This window comes from Eleutherodactylus coqui, chromosome 5, assembly GCF_035609145.1.
Source record: "Eleutherodactylus coqui strain aEleCoq1 chromosome 5, aEleCoq1.hap1, whole genome shotgun sequence".
In the NCBI taxonomy this organism is placed as follows: domain Eukaryota; kingdom Metazoa; phylum Chordata; class Amphibia; order Anura; family Eleutherodactylidae; genus Eleutherodactylus; species Eleutherodactylus coqui.
This window is the reverse complement of record NC_089841.1, coordinates 164,202,975-164,217,962: the sequence shown is the minus strand read 5'-3', so window position 1 is coordinate 164,217,962 and position 14,988 is coordinate 164,202,975. Positions and strand designations below refer to the sequence as shown.

The 14,988-nt window shown below is 47.5% G+C and overlaps 1 protein-coding gene across 1 annotated transcript in view; it reads right to left on the bottom strand.

Annotated features, from left to right (window-relative positions):
• SPPL3 (signal peptide peptidase like 3) overlaps window positions 1–14,217 on the bottom strand; it is a 51,599-nt gene extending 37,382 nt beyond the window's left edge. The window contains exon 1 of the mRNA XM_066603630.1: window positions 13,954–14,217. Within this exon, the coding sequence (XP_066459727.1) occupies window positions 13,954–13,976 (23 nt within the window). The 5' untranslated portion in view covers window positions 13,977–14,217. The remainder of the gene's footprint in view (window positions 1–13,953) is intronic.
• Between the last annotated feature and the right edge of the window lie 771 nt (window positions 14,218–14,988).

The window sequence follows — 14,988 nt, the reverse complement described above, 5'->3', positions numbered from 1 at the left end:
ATTGTTTCACTGTTCATCCTACTTCCTAGAGTCCCTTACCATCACCATAACATCTGCACTGGGGTACCGCACTAAATTTCAAAGGAAAGAATAACTCATTTTCTTTTTCCCATTTATTATGTCAGACACAGGTCTGGCGTCAGGAACTTGACAAATCACCATCCTACATTGCTCGGGTAGCACTTAACGCCAAACTAGAATACCATTCACATTGTGCGATCTTCCTGCAGGTTGTGTTTTGTGAAGAGGCGAAGTAGCGGAGCTACTGCCGCTGCTACCCACACCACACCACACCCCTCTGCCGCCTGTGAGGCGCCACAGTGATGGGTGATGAGGCGTGTCAAGTGCTAAAATACACAAAAATAGAGCAGACAGCGCTCGAACATCACAGCGTCTGACTAGTCTGCAAGGCCCCATTGAAATCAATGAAGGTGTTGTACAGCGTTTACTGCGGTGTTTGAAACGCCACGGTAAACGCTGTAAAAAGCGTTGTGTGAGAATGGCCTAAGGGTCTGTTCCCACAAGAATTCACTGTAGATTTCCACAAATTGGAGCATTTTTTTGTTGATTTCATTACAGAAATGCTCTGGATCTGTAGGAACTTTCACCCCTTGTGTAGCAGAGGGGAAATTCTCAGCAATTGACATACTGCAGGTTTAAAATCCACACAGCATGCAGTTCGGCACAAATTTTTTTTCAAATGTGAAATTTTAAGAACTCTCATTCATCCATATGGCTTGTACTGTAAGTTCAGCAGAACGTCCACGGTATTTACGTTAATTGAGCACACACCCTACTATCTCAGGTCTTCAGGGCATGCTCCAATGATTTAAATTCTAAAAAGTGTAGTCATTGGGACTGTACTGTGATCTGACATCGAAAAACAAACTTCCACCGCATTATAGAAATTTAGATGCGTGACAATGAGAGCAGAATTGTGAATGTCACTCTAATACCAGATGTAACTCAAGATAACTAAGGCAAATAATTTCTTAAAGTGTACCTGCACTTTCTAAAAACTTTTCACAAGTCATAGGGACAGGTCAGAGGTTTTAAATACCGGAGGTCCGGCTCCCGAGACCCCCACTGATCACTAGAGAAGGAGTACTGTCACTGCTCGCTAGTAGAAGATGGACTCAACAGAAAGTCTATAAACCCATCTTCAGCTAGCAAGAAGTGACAACATTTGGACGAGCACTTCAGCAATCAGTAGGGGTCTCAGCAGCCAGATCCCCAGCAATAAAAACATTTGACATGTCCCTATGACATGCTAACAGGTTTTAGAAAGCACAGCTACATCGTGACTTTGCAAGCACTTTATATACACTTTTAAGCCTCCTGCCCATGGACGGAGCAGGATACAGTTTTACACCACGGAATTCGGGCGTTTTCCTGTGGTCTCCATAAATACTATATTAATAGGGACCTCCCACCGCGGAAAAACGCGATGAAATAGAATATGCCGCAATTTTTTCCCCATGGCGTAAATCTGCGGCAGAATCCCGCATGTGAGGACTGAGCAATTAGGTTTACCAGAACCTAAAAGCTGAATTCTTCCCCCGCGGGGGAATGTGGCATAAAACCAGCCTTGGGCATTAGCCCTAAAAAAAAAAATGAAAATCAAGCACCAAGACGGAGTTGTTTTGCTGCAAAACTCTGCATGCAGTTACATATCAGGCAGATATGCAAGTGATGTGATTAGATGAACAGTTTTGCCACCTGAGGCCCTAAAAGTGGTTCCACTCTTGGCCTATAGAAAAGCTCTGAGCCTACTTGTGTGTAGTGGACCTCTTTTGCCAATTGTGTAGAGCTTGTTGCCCACTGGACGGGGGGGGGGGGGGCACATTATTGGAATGCGATAAGCTGGATGGTCGTATCAACAAATTGCAGCCACCAAGCCGTTCTGATCAGACTGTAAGGATGTGTAGAGAGCAATGGATGCTTGAAGGTACATAAGGAAAGCAGGCTGAGGACGCCTTCATCAGCCCACCAGATCATCTGACTAGCATGAGCAGCTACAACTGTTTTGTTGTCCACCATCCAGAGACAGGTGGCGCCATCGTTACACCCCTACGTCTCTGTAGGAACCATATCCATCCTTTAGTCTCATGGCGCCCATTACATGTACTGCCTTTGACAGCCACCCACCATCGTCTGTTTGTAGTGATGTCATGAACGACGAAACTAGACTTCTATGGAGTGAAACTGGGTTGTCTTCAGAGACTAATCCAAGTTTAGTTTGAGCCAGGACGATGGCCGTGCTCGTGGCTGGAGACCTACCGGTAAGCGCCTCAATCCTGCCTTTGTTGTGGAGCGGCACACTGCCCGCACTGCTGGTGTGATGGTCTGGGGGGCCATGGCAGACGACGGCCACCACAAATTGTGGTATGAGGGAAAATGACAGCTCAGTGATATGTTCAGGACATCCTGCAGCCACATGTGTTCCTCTGCTGGCAGCTTCCAAGAGGCATTTCCCAGCAGGATAATGCTCGGCCGCACACACAAGGGGTCACAGGAGCCTCCACAACATTGTCTCACTTCCATGGCTGCCCGGGCACCAGATTTATCATCAATAGAACATGTATGGAACTAGCTGGGATGCCAACTTCAACAGCCTATGGGTTTACAGAATTTAGAGGCTTAGTTACAGCAAATGTGGACAGATATGCCTTCGGATATTATACGGAACCTCTATGCCTCCATGCCCACCTGTATAACATCTCGTAGCCAAGCTAGAGGAGATAAAACAGGGTACTAGAGCCTCCATGCCCACCCATATCACATATTGTATCTAAGCTAGATGTGGTACAACAGGGTACTAGAGCCTCCATGCCCGCCTGTATTACATCTTGTATCCAAGCTAGAGGTGGTACAACAGGGTATTAGAGCCTCCCTTCACGTATTCAGTTTTCCACAATGAATTCTCCTTTTGTCGACATGTTGTAATCACTTACTTATACCAACATTACAAGAGCACATATAAAGTTTCATTCGACTCGAACAACTCCTTCTAGGTGTTTGATTTTGTTTTTCTTACAATGTGTATATTTCCTGGTTATGAAGTACCCGAGCGCACTGCAATAAATCAACAATCTGGCTCATAATCTATTTTCTACTACTCAAACATATACACACATTAGGTTCACTTCAAAGGAAAGCTAATTAACGCCTCAGTAAATAATTGTATTATATAATGAGATCAGAATACCTGGAGGAAACTCATGCAAACAGGAACACCACAGAATGAGAAAGAAAGCCTGCCACACAGTAGTGCAGCCAAGGACTGCTAAACCGACAACTGGAAGCTAGGCGTGTTGTGGTAACGTGTAAACTTTGGTCCGCACAACACGACTCGTCTGACAACTTATGCCCCTTTTACACGGGCCGATTCTAGTTTAAACGAGTGCGTCAGTGACGTCACCGCTACTTGTTTGCGGATGTTTAGACGCTCTGGACAACAGGCCGGACGATCCGCTGATGGATGGTGATCCCGAGCAGCCGAACCTCGTCCATCAACTATAGGCCAACAGTTAAAGTAAAAAAAGCACAGAATACGTCCGGTGTCACACACACGCTAATCCCGTGCAACTTTTGTGTGCTGCGTCTCGCTACTCACGAGACTTGCGCAAATATAAACTCAATTCACAGGAATGGAGTCAAAGCAACGCTGTGAAGAAAAAAGCCCCCATTAGCAGCTACGAGGCGCTCATACGCTTTCTCAAGGACATTGGGCGATGCACCAAATCTTTCTGGGAACATTGGGAAGAGTTATGAAACTGTATAAGAGAAAAACTACACTTTCTGCTCACAGCAACCAATCACAGCGCAGCTTTTTTCTTATACAGCTCTTGAAAGAAACGCCATGATTGGTTGCTATGTGCGACAAAGGCCGCTTTTCTTTTAGAGCTTTCATAAAACTGTCCCATTCTTTCAAAGAAAGATTGTAAGCAGGCATTTTCCCAGACAGTCCTTCATTGATCATCTACTACAATTAGTAAATTTCACCCAATAAACGACCGCTTTGGTTAAAATCGTCATTTTGATTTACTTTAGGCCACTCACAGGCGTTTTTTTACAGCATTTGGTGCTGCATTTGAAACGCCCACTAAAAATGCAGTTCTGAGCCTTCGTTAAAAAATAAAACTTGTTACTTGTATAGCACCAACTTATTCCGTACCGCTTTTTTAGGTAATTTATTACCCCCACCAAGCTGGGTACTCATTTACCAACCTTGGAAGGATGGAAGGCTGAGTCAACCTTGAGCCGGCTACCTGAACCATGCAGGGATTAAACTTGCAACCTTCAGGTCGTGATCGAGAGCTTAGGACTGCGTTTCTGCTGCCTTAGCACTCTGCACCACACAATGTTCTTCATTGGTTTCAATGGGGCTTCTCAGACGAGCGGTTTAGCGCAGCGTTTTTAACACCGCGCTTTTTGAAGGCCGTTTTATTTAATGCACATCACCCACTGTAATTATTGGGTGCGTTTAAAACGCTGTCGAACGCGCTTGAAAATGTCGTAATAAAAAGCTGAAGAATGCCTGTGTGACACTGGCCTCAGACTGCATTTACCTGGGGGGGGGGGGGGGAGGAGAGGGAGAGGGAATTTGTTACTACTTAAAAAAAAAAACAACAACTCTCAAGCCGCCAGCACATGACCCGGTCTGATTCTACATGTGTGAGCCGGCGGAATCCGGCTCTGACAGCGGCCAGCAACCCCGCGTACCTAATTTTTCCTGTATTGCAGATGACCACGGCAGCTCGTCATCGGTCATGCACAGTACAGGGGGGGTTGCATCTTTTTCTTCCCCGCCGTCGCTAGGCGATGACTCAGGTACCCGTGGGCCTATCCACAATGTCAAATGCAGATTGGCCGCAGGTCGGACGGCTTCCATTGACTTCAATGATAGCCATCCCTGCGGATACCACTGAAAAATAGAACATGCTGTAATTTTACATCCACTCACGGAAATGTAATTCGCTGCCACTCATGTGAACGGACATGGGAATGTTCTATTCTTTCAATAGGTGCAGAATACCGCAGATCATCTGCGCAGGTGACGATTGTGGTTTCAATCATTAAAATCCGGCCTTAAACTCTTTATTTCTCCAAGACAAGTATTAAGAATATTATTCCGGTGATCTAAACATGGCAATAGCCTCAGGATAGTGTTGTTGATAGAACCTTAAGTGGTGAAGACAACCCACAAGTAACAAAAATGCTATTTTTTATGCAGTCCACTTAAAGGAATGCATCACCTATATTCTACCAATTAAAAACCAAATCATGAACCACAGTCCATCTTTATAATCTGGTTTTATTTACCGATTGCTGATTTTCTTGGATTCTGTTGCCTGTACCCGACTATGGGGGGCGCCATTTTGATTTTGCTGCACTTAAAAAGAGTTGTGATACAAGTTCTGTGATGCAGAGCGTGCGGCTGCTACTTGTCCCCAAGTGTATCGTAGCAGGGGCCGCACATGTGCATTCACTTCAATGGGACCACCGGAGATAGCGGACACCCGTCTCCAGCGGTCCCACTGAAGTGACTGGAGCAGAGGTGTACACTTTGGGACTACCTGCAGCCGGACTCCACATGACAGGTAGAACTTGTTGTGATGCACAACCGACACAAAGGACAGGATGGGACTTATTGCCCACTACGTAAAACTGCTCTAGGTACCAGTGACCTACGCAGATAAGCGGTGGTTATCACCTACTGTGAATGGTGGCTCCTAGGTTATCTATCTATAGGTGTCACCTGTCTGCGATGGTGAGAGGACTACTGAAAACTTATCTATACAGAATAGAAAGCAAGGGTCAGCCTATTATCAGAGTGAAACCTGCAGGATTTGGGACTTTATACAGAATATGACACCAAAAAAATGTCAAGGATCCGTTAAAAGTAGGCTTAGCATAAACCTCACACAGTTATGAGTTGTAGAAAAAAAAAAAAGAGAATATATATTTTTTTTAGATTTCGTTTTTTCCCCTCCGACTGGTTTGTTGGCTAGTTTAGCCCATTCTTCCCATGACAATTTGCCAACACCTAGTTTTACTTTGTACCCAGCCCAAAACTTATTCAGACAAATTTTAAAGGATAATTATAAGGCAGCGGAGTCTCCTTAAGCCAAGTAATCACCACTTACTAGTATCCATGGAATTACCACCCTGTTTCAGCATGTCACAAAATAAACTGAGGCCTCATCGCCAGCCACAATGCAGCAGCTTCAGCAGTACAAGGGGCAAATTACCTAAAGATGGCCGCACACATTACGGCTCGTTCACATCAGCGTTGGGGAGTTGCGTTTTCCTACTCTGTATGGAAAGCAGGTAGATGGCACTCGCTGGCCGAACAGCACGGATGCCATTGACTGACTGGGTCACTTCGATGCCTGACCTGCAGCTGGCATTATGCCAGAATTTACAGCCTGCTGCGCCATTCCATCCTGCTTTCTAGTAGAAATCAGCCACGGAGGGTCCAAACGGAGCCCATAACGGTAGTGTGAACGAGCCCTTAAAGGGGTTGGTAGAGGTGTATTATTTACTTAAATCTGGCAAGTCCATGGCAAAACATAAAACAGCTTCCGCTCACCTCTACTGACTCCCAGCTCCATCCTCCTTGCCAGGTCTGTGTCTACAAGATGCAGCAGCCTGTGTATAAGACAGCCAACCACAGGGATCAGCATTCAAGCACGGAGGCCTGTGACATCCTGTAAATGGACTGCTGCAACCCGCGCGCACAGCGTCATTGGGAGACTGGAAAGATCCACGTTTTACCATAGACATGACAGATTTATTTATTTTAATTGGGATAACCCCTTTCAATAGCTGCAGGCAAAACGCTAGTTTGGCCGGTAGTTATTGCCCTGACCACACCATAAGTACGCACACCATTACCATGCATGCATATTTTTTCTCGTTGGGAGAGGTGGATAATAGCCACCGGTGGACCCCTTTGGTCTCTGACGGCTATTCCTCCCGAATCCCCATACACTCTGCTTGATGGAATTGTCTCTTACACTAGATCGTTGGATGGTCCCCCCCAAATTTTTGTCTAATGGGTATGGGCACCTTATTACAAATTTTCTAACACATGTTTTACACAGAATGTTGTTTGTTCCAAGATCCATATGCAAATCCTGCAGACAACTCACCACCAACGCAGGCAACGGTTTCAGTATTAATAAATATGCCCATCATGTCCATCTCCCACCTTATTTGAGGGCCAGATTGGGAGATGGGAAACCTAGTCTGCATATTGTAGGCCATGCGATGCGTTTTCCAGCCCCATTGAAAACAATAGGCGAACGGCCAAAGATAGGACATACTACAATTTTTTTTCCGCACTGCAATGTTGTGGTGGTGGTAGGGGAGGGGGAGGGTGGAAGTACAAATATATATACCACCATTCAAAAGAATGGGGTTCACATTCTTGTGAGATTTCTCGCCGTGTGAAAGCGGACTTACTGTATGGGGATCCCCACTATTGCAACCTACAGCGAGACACTACCGATTTCCTCTCTGCTGTCTCCATCATCATGTCCTCTCTCTACCCAAAAATGAATCTTTCAAAAACTGAAACAACTTGTGTTTCTACCATCTACTAACCTACCTAAACGAGTATCTCCATTTCAGAGTCTGTTGCTACAATAAGTCCTAGGCAGCACACCGCAGTCTTGATGGCATATTTGACGCTGATCTTTCTTCGCTTCCCATATTCAACTATTTGCATTTTCATGTCACCTGCACCTCAAAACATCTCTAGAATTCATCATTTTCTTTCAGTGGAAACAGCAAAAACTCTTATTGCTGCCCCGATCCATTCTGTGCCTCACTACTGTAACCCTATACTAATGGGTCGTCCCTCACCAATCATTCCGAATGCAGCAGCCAAGATCATCTTTTTGTCCAAAAGCTACACCGATGCCTCCACCCGGTGCCAGTCTGCACTGGTTGCCCATCAGCTACCCAATATAAACTCATCACGCTCATCTATAAAGCTCTGCAGTGTGCTCCACCCTATATACCATTCATCATACTGTCTATTATCCTGCCCATGCTCTCTGTTCTGCTAATGACCCAAGGCAAGTTCTGTCGTAGTCTGAACCTTCCCCTTCTGCGCACTGTAGGATTGCAGTTTATAGTACAATAAATCATGTTATGACAAGTTCAAGAAAAAAAACAAAAAAAACTAAAATTAAACCCATTTTCATATAAAAACCAACATTTCATTATATATACACATATATACACCGTATATACACACACACACACAAATATTAGATCATTATCTTGCATGGTGATCACCAGAGATGAGCGAATAGTGCCTTAGCCGAGTATCTCACTGCTCGTCTCTAAAGAGTCGGGGAGCGGCAGGGGAGAGCAGGGAGGAACGGAGGGAGATCGGGGTGAAACGGAGGGGAGACCTCTCTCTCCCCCGCCGCAACTCACCTGTTACCGCCGCCGCTCCCCGAATCTTTAGAAACGAGCGGTGAGATACTCGGCTAAGGCACTACTCGCTCGAGTAATGTGCCTTAGCAAGTATACTCGCTCATCTCTAGTGATCACCATTAAAAAAAAAAAAAAAAAAAAAAAAATAGCATTGGTCTCAAAATATAGCGATAAAGCAATTTTGTTTTAAGAAAAAAAAAAGGTTATTTTTAAAGTGAAGCATAAAACAAATAGGATATTGACAGCGTTTTACTGAACCACAGAATGTTGTTCGTTATTTTTACAGCATCGTGAACGCTTAAAGGGGTTGTCCGGCCAGAAACATTGCATGTCATTACTTCTGTTTGCCCATTTCCATGCACTTTATAATATACATTGTGCATGAAAATGAAGCAAACAGAAGTTTTGGACTTACCTGAAGGGGTGCCCCCCCCCCCCCCCGTGTTGCTCCTCCGTCGTCCCTGGTTACGATAAGAATCTGCTCTTCTTGTCGGCCGCAGCAGCTCTTGTCGACGTGGGAACGAGCCTCTTCTCATCTGCGCATGCGCAGTTCTTCTCTCTGCAGCCGGACCGATATATGATCTCCTTGTGAGCGGGGGGGGGGGGGGGGGGGGGGGGTGGGGGGGGGGGGGGGGGGGGGAGGATGAAGAGCGAGGAGCAGGAACTGAGCTCCCGCCCCTCTCTGACTTCTCTCCGCCCCTCTACACTATTTTCAATGAGAGGCGGGACAGGGCAGGGATAAGTCACCCGACTTAGCCCCGTCCTGCCTCTCCTCATTGAAATAGTGCAGAGGGGCGGAGAGGAGGCAGAGAGGGGGCCGGAGCTCAGTTCCTGCTCCTCGCTCTTCCATCCTCCCCCCCCCCCCCCCGCACACAAGGAGATCGTATATCGGTCCTGGCTGCAGAGAGAAGAACTGCGCATGCGCAGATGAGAAGAGGCTCGTTCCCGCGCTGACGAGAGCTGCTGCGGCCCGACAAGAGCAGATTCTTATCGCAACCAGGAACGACGGAGGAGCAACACGGGGTGGGGGGGGGGGGGGGGGGGGGGGGGGGACCCCTTCAGGTAAGTCCAAAACTTCTGTTTGCTTCATTTTCCATGCACAATGTATATTACAAAGTGCATGGAAATGGGCAAACAGAAGTAATGACATGCAATGTTTCTGGCCGGACAACCCCTTTAACCCCTTGAGTGGCACGCCCGGAAATTTTGCGGGACGAGCTCCACTGCTCATAGCAACATAGCCCGGAAGATTTCCGGGCTATGTATCACTATGGGAGCTGCAGAGCACAATGCCACAAGCTGTGTCAGTGTGCTCTGCCTGCACAGACCCACAGAGAACAAAGCAAGGGGCTTTGAAAAACCAGAAGATATTGCCGATATGCCGGCAATCTCCTGCTTTGTTTACAGGTTGCCATAGAGACAATCGGCTTGTCAGAAGCAAGCCGATGGTCTCTGTGGCAGGGAGAGCTGGTTGTTAGCTGTCAGAGGACAGCTAGGTACCTGCTCTTACAGCAGAGATCAGAGAAACCTCCGATCTCTGCTGTGTACCCTTTACATGCTGCAGTCGATGTGACTGCAGCATGTAAGGGCTGTCACTGCAGCATGTAAAGGGCTGTCACCATCGGACCCCCGGAATGTGATCAGGGGTCCTGATGGGTCCCTGTGGAAGTCCCCTAAAGAGACCAAAAAAAAAAGTTAAAAAATAAAAAAATAAAACACTTGTGTCCCTTTACTTTGTAAAAAATCAAAAATACAATCACACATGTGGTATCCGTGTGTCGTAATAACCCAGAGAAGGAAGTTAATACATTATTTAACCCCTTAATGACATAGCCCCTTTTTTTCTTTTTTCCCCCATTTCTTTTTTTTCCTCCCCCCTGTTTAAAAAAAAAAAATCACAACTTGTCCCGCAAAAAGCAAGCCCTTATATGGCCATGTCAATGGAAAAATGAAAAAGTTATGGCTCTTGTGCTCTTGAGACGCAACTGCAAAATTAGTTGAAATTCAATGATTAGACCATTTTAAAAAACCTGCCCTGGTGGGCACGACAGGGTGGTAGGAAACCCGCCACTCAAGGGGTTAAGACTGGGCATAGGGTTGGATCCCACTGCGGTATCCGACCAGGTCCTGTGCAAGCGGCCTTAAACAGCCAATGAACATAGGTACTACGCTGGCACCAAGCTATAGAAAAACAATCATGGTGTGTCATAGCATCATCATGCATACTACATTTATTTCCCCCCCCCCCCCCTTGTAATGGCCTGCACACGGGCGGATTTGCATTGCGGAATTTGGAGCGGGCGTCCGCCTACGGATTCCGCAGCAAATATCGCCCATAACATGCTATTGAAAAACACTTTTTCCTCCACATGAGCGGAAATGATTGGCAATTTTGCGCTGGCAGAGAAAAAAAAAATTGCAGCATGTTCTATTTTTGCGGACAGCTTCCATTGAAGATACAAGATATTTGTGGATACCGGCTGGGCACAGGGTCGAATTCTGCTGCGGGCTCCGACTCGGTCGTGTGCAAGCGGCCCTAATGATGGGATTTCAACTAATGCGAAAATTAAGGGGCCGCTTTGGATTGTCCTCATCACCACAACACTAAGAGCTCATGCACACACGAATTCCACGTGGGGAATCCCGCTCGAAATCCTCCCGTGTCCGCTGCCGGCGACACTGCTAACATGTCCTTTCTTTTCTTCTATACTGCGGATGGGCTGCCGGCACACTAGCACAGTACAGAAGTCCCCCGTGCCGTCACTATGCGATGACACGGATTCCGCGGCCTTCCCACAATGATTGGGTCGAACGGCTTCCATTGACTTCAACAGATGACGTCCACACGGAAAACGCTCTAGAATAGAGCATGCCACGATTTTTCATCCGCTAACAGAAACCGCAACTGTTTTCCGCTCATGTACGTGAAAGTCGCTTTGCCATTGTATGCTATGGACGGACATTGCTGCGGAATCCGCGATACAATTACTTGTATCGGTTAGCGTGGAATCACCAGTCCATTAGCGTTGGTTCAGAAGTGCACCAGAATAAATGAGAAGTCAAATGGATCACAACATTATTTGGGCCCCAGAACATACTGTTGCCCATTTCCCAATTCTGGCATGATGCCGAGCAGTACGACGGTATGTAATTGGCGTAGCACAGGCCATACTTCCAAGACCACGTACATTTATTTAGGTATACAGCACTGCTGTCATCCACCACAACCTGAAAGCAACATTGCTTTTTTCTGGAGAAAAAAAAATAAATAAAAATCTGGTAGGTGCCGGAGGAAACAGAATGCCTTCAGTGTACGGTTCCACTAATAGCGGTTACACTAACAATAGCGGGTTTTTGTTTTTACTGTGAACAATAGTGGATGCTGCCCTTTGACACCACAGGAGGTTTTTGTGCTGTGCCTATGCGGTGGTGGTTCCTTCTTAATGAACATGGCTCAGTGGTTAGCACTATTGTCTTGCAGCGCTGGGGGTCACTAGGTTCAAATATCACCAGAGACAACATCTGCATGGACTTTCAAAAACTCCTTCCAGATGTTGTCCTTGGTCAGATTTGAACCTACAACTACAACGCTAACCACTAAGCCACCAAGCTTCTTTTCATTCTTCCTCCTCCTTTGGAGGGAAGGGAGAAGGAAAAGATCTCCTCCTCCTCTGAGGGAAGTGGAGGAGAGAGAATGAGCAAGAGGAAAAAGCAACAGGCTAGCACTGTTGCCTTACAGCGCTGGCGTCCTGGGTTCAAATCTCATCAAGGACAACATCTGTTACTAAAAGTCCATGCAGATGTTATCCTTGGTAATATTTGAACCCAGGACCCCAGCGCCTAACCACTGAGCCACATTCATTTTTAGAGGAGCCACGAGTACCACACAGGTGTCCTGACCTAAAGGAAGCACAAAAACCTCTGCGGCGCTCCAGAAATGAAAAACGGATTGCTTTCCAGTTTCCGTTTTTGCTCAAATGTGAAAATGGGATGGAGACGGAAAATACAGAAACTGATCGAAATTAAAGGTTTTTAGTTATATACGTTCCTATGGGCTACAAACTGAAACCACTTCTGTACATTGTGCCGTCCCAACGATGGAAAAGCACAATAGAAATGCTTGGGTAAAAAAGCCCTAATCATTCCAAAAACTGGAGTCACTACTTTGAAGAGTTACAGATGGTAAGTGGCCTTTTCCTGGACCACATGCCGCCCTCAGTGCCCAGACCACACACTGTGCGTATACATCATTTAGGGCCCTTCTTCACGGGCCCACAGATCCTTCAGAGTGAATCCACATCCCAACTCAATGACCAACGTGAACTCATTGGCTTCTCCTTGGTCATTCAGTTTCTGCATGCAGATAACAAGGGATCGGCCGGGTAAACAGTCACTTATGAATGATTGCCCGTTTATTGGGAATGGCCGATGCCCGGCCCGCTCCGTCTCCATTCACTAGCCACGCTTGTTACGGAGTAGAAGCGCAGGAGTGATTATGGCTGGGATGACCTGCGCCCGACTAGTCGCCCCGCGTTAAAGGGCCCTTAGTAGGTACATTTCTATGGACTACTAGATTTTAACATTAGAAAGCAGAAGTCCCGTTGTGCTACTTGGCACGGACAAGCCTGCTCGGCATCACTTGGCAAGACTACCAGCTGAGCCCAGTCCTCGGGGGTAGAACGGGCACAAGCGTTATACAATAAGCGGCTCCGGAACTTTCCTGCAAAATAGTAAAACCAAAAGATACAAAAAGGAGCAGAAACAAGGTAATATTAGTGACCCCTTCACTGCTCCTCCCACGGCGCCTTCAGATGAGCGCACTGTCCCGTACCGGGGGTGCAGGCAAACCTAAGAGTGACCTCCTGGACATCACTTTACGGACGGTTTTCGATGCCACTTCAGCTATTTTTGTGTGCATTCGCCCAATAGAAGAGCAGAGAAATACGGATGGGAGGCTTGAGGACGCCTCTATAATATGGATCCGGATCACGGACGCGTTTTCTTATACGCTTACCGGCCTACATCACATTCCAGACCCCCAGTACAATCAGCTGGGTGCAGTCACAATGAGGAAGCCCCATGCCCGGCGCCCACCAGAACCCCCCCCCCCCCTCCTCCTGCATGCCCGGCACCCACCAGATACCCCCACTAGTGCAGTGTGGCCAGGGCAGAGGGGCTGCTGGGGACACCAGCCCTTCCCAGGAGATGATGCCCCTTGCGGGCACGGAGAAGCGGCCGCACCTGGAGTGCTGGCACCTTTGTTTACATGCCCGCACAGGCAGGCACGATCTCGCAGCACCCGCCACCCGCCCTGCAGCCCCCCGAGCAGCCGCGGCCAGCAGCGAGCACCGGGGCCCACAACGACCTCTGTGCTCCACAACCATCACGGCCGCCGGTCCACAGACAAAGCCCTTCAGCCGGAACCGTTCCGCCCAGTAGGTACGGCCCTCCAGCAGCAGCAGAACAACAGTCCCATCCCACCACACCGGCCTCTCTCACCACGAATAGGTCTGCTCGGCCATGGCGGCGTCTCCTCAGGGGGGTCTGGGCTCCGGCCCAGTGTTTGTCAGCGACGGCTTTGCGGCTGTGCACACAACATGTCGGCCCGAGCTCAGTTGTCAAGGGGACGGTTATCCCAGGGGGGGAAGGCCCATGGCAGACGGGAGGGAGACGTGCAGCGGGCACCGGACTAGCACTGGCGGAGAGGCCACGGCGGCGCGCTTGAAGCTACGAGCACAAAGCGCGTCCACGGTGCGCTCTGCAGGGTACGCGCAAGCGCGATGAGCGAGGTAGGTCACGTGCTGTGTGTGGGCGGAGTTATTTACTAGCTTCCCATGACGTCTCGTCGAGAAGCTCGGCGCTTGTAATAATAAACGCAGCACGGTCGGGGTGTGGAGCGCCGCTATGTGTGCACTAAGGGAATGACAAACAGGGGGCATGCTGCACCATGCGCACGGCTGATTGCAGTTGCCTAGGGTTTTTTAGAAAAAGTTTAACAATTTCTAAAAATACTTCATTGTTACAAGTTCTATAACTTATATTTTTGTAAGCTTGTTCACACATTGTTACCGCCCTAGAAGTTGAGTAATGCCAGGCTACATGTGCTGGACCCGAATAGTGCCAGATCGAACCCATTGACTATTAGGGCGCCCACACACTTACGTCTTTTTAACGCTGCGTTTTTTTAACATGGATTTCAATGGGATTTTTTAATGTTAAAAATACATCACATTTTTGTGCTTTGCGGTTTTTGTGCGGTGTTTTTAACACTAGAAAGTCCCATTGAGATTTGCGTTAAAAAACTAAGGACGCTTTCACATGGCCGAGAAAATCGTACAAGATTTGTGCATCTGGCATGAATATGAACCCCGTTCTTTTGAATGGGGTCAGATACTTGAGCAATTTTTTTTTTGTGGCATGGTATAACTTTTCATGTTCCTCAGAACGCATCGCCCATTGACTTCAATGGGACTATAAGACCGAATGCACATGGACAGATTATCACTGCGGAATTCGTAGTCAGACACCCAGCGC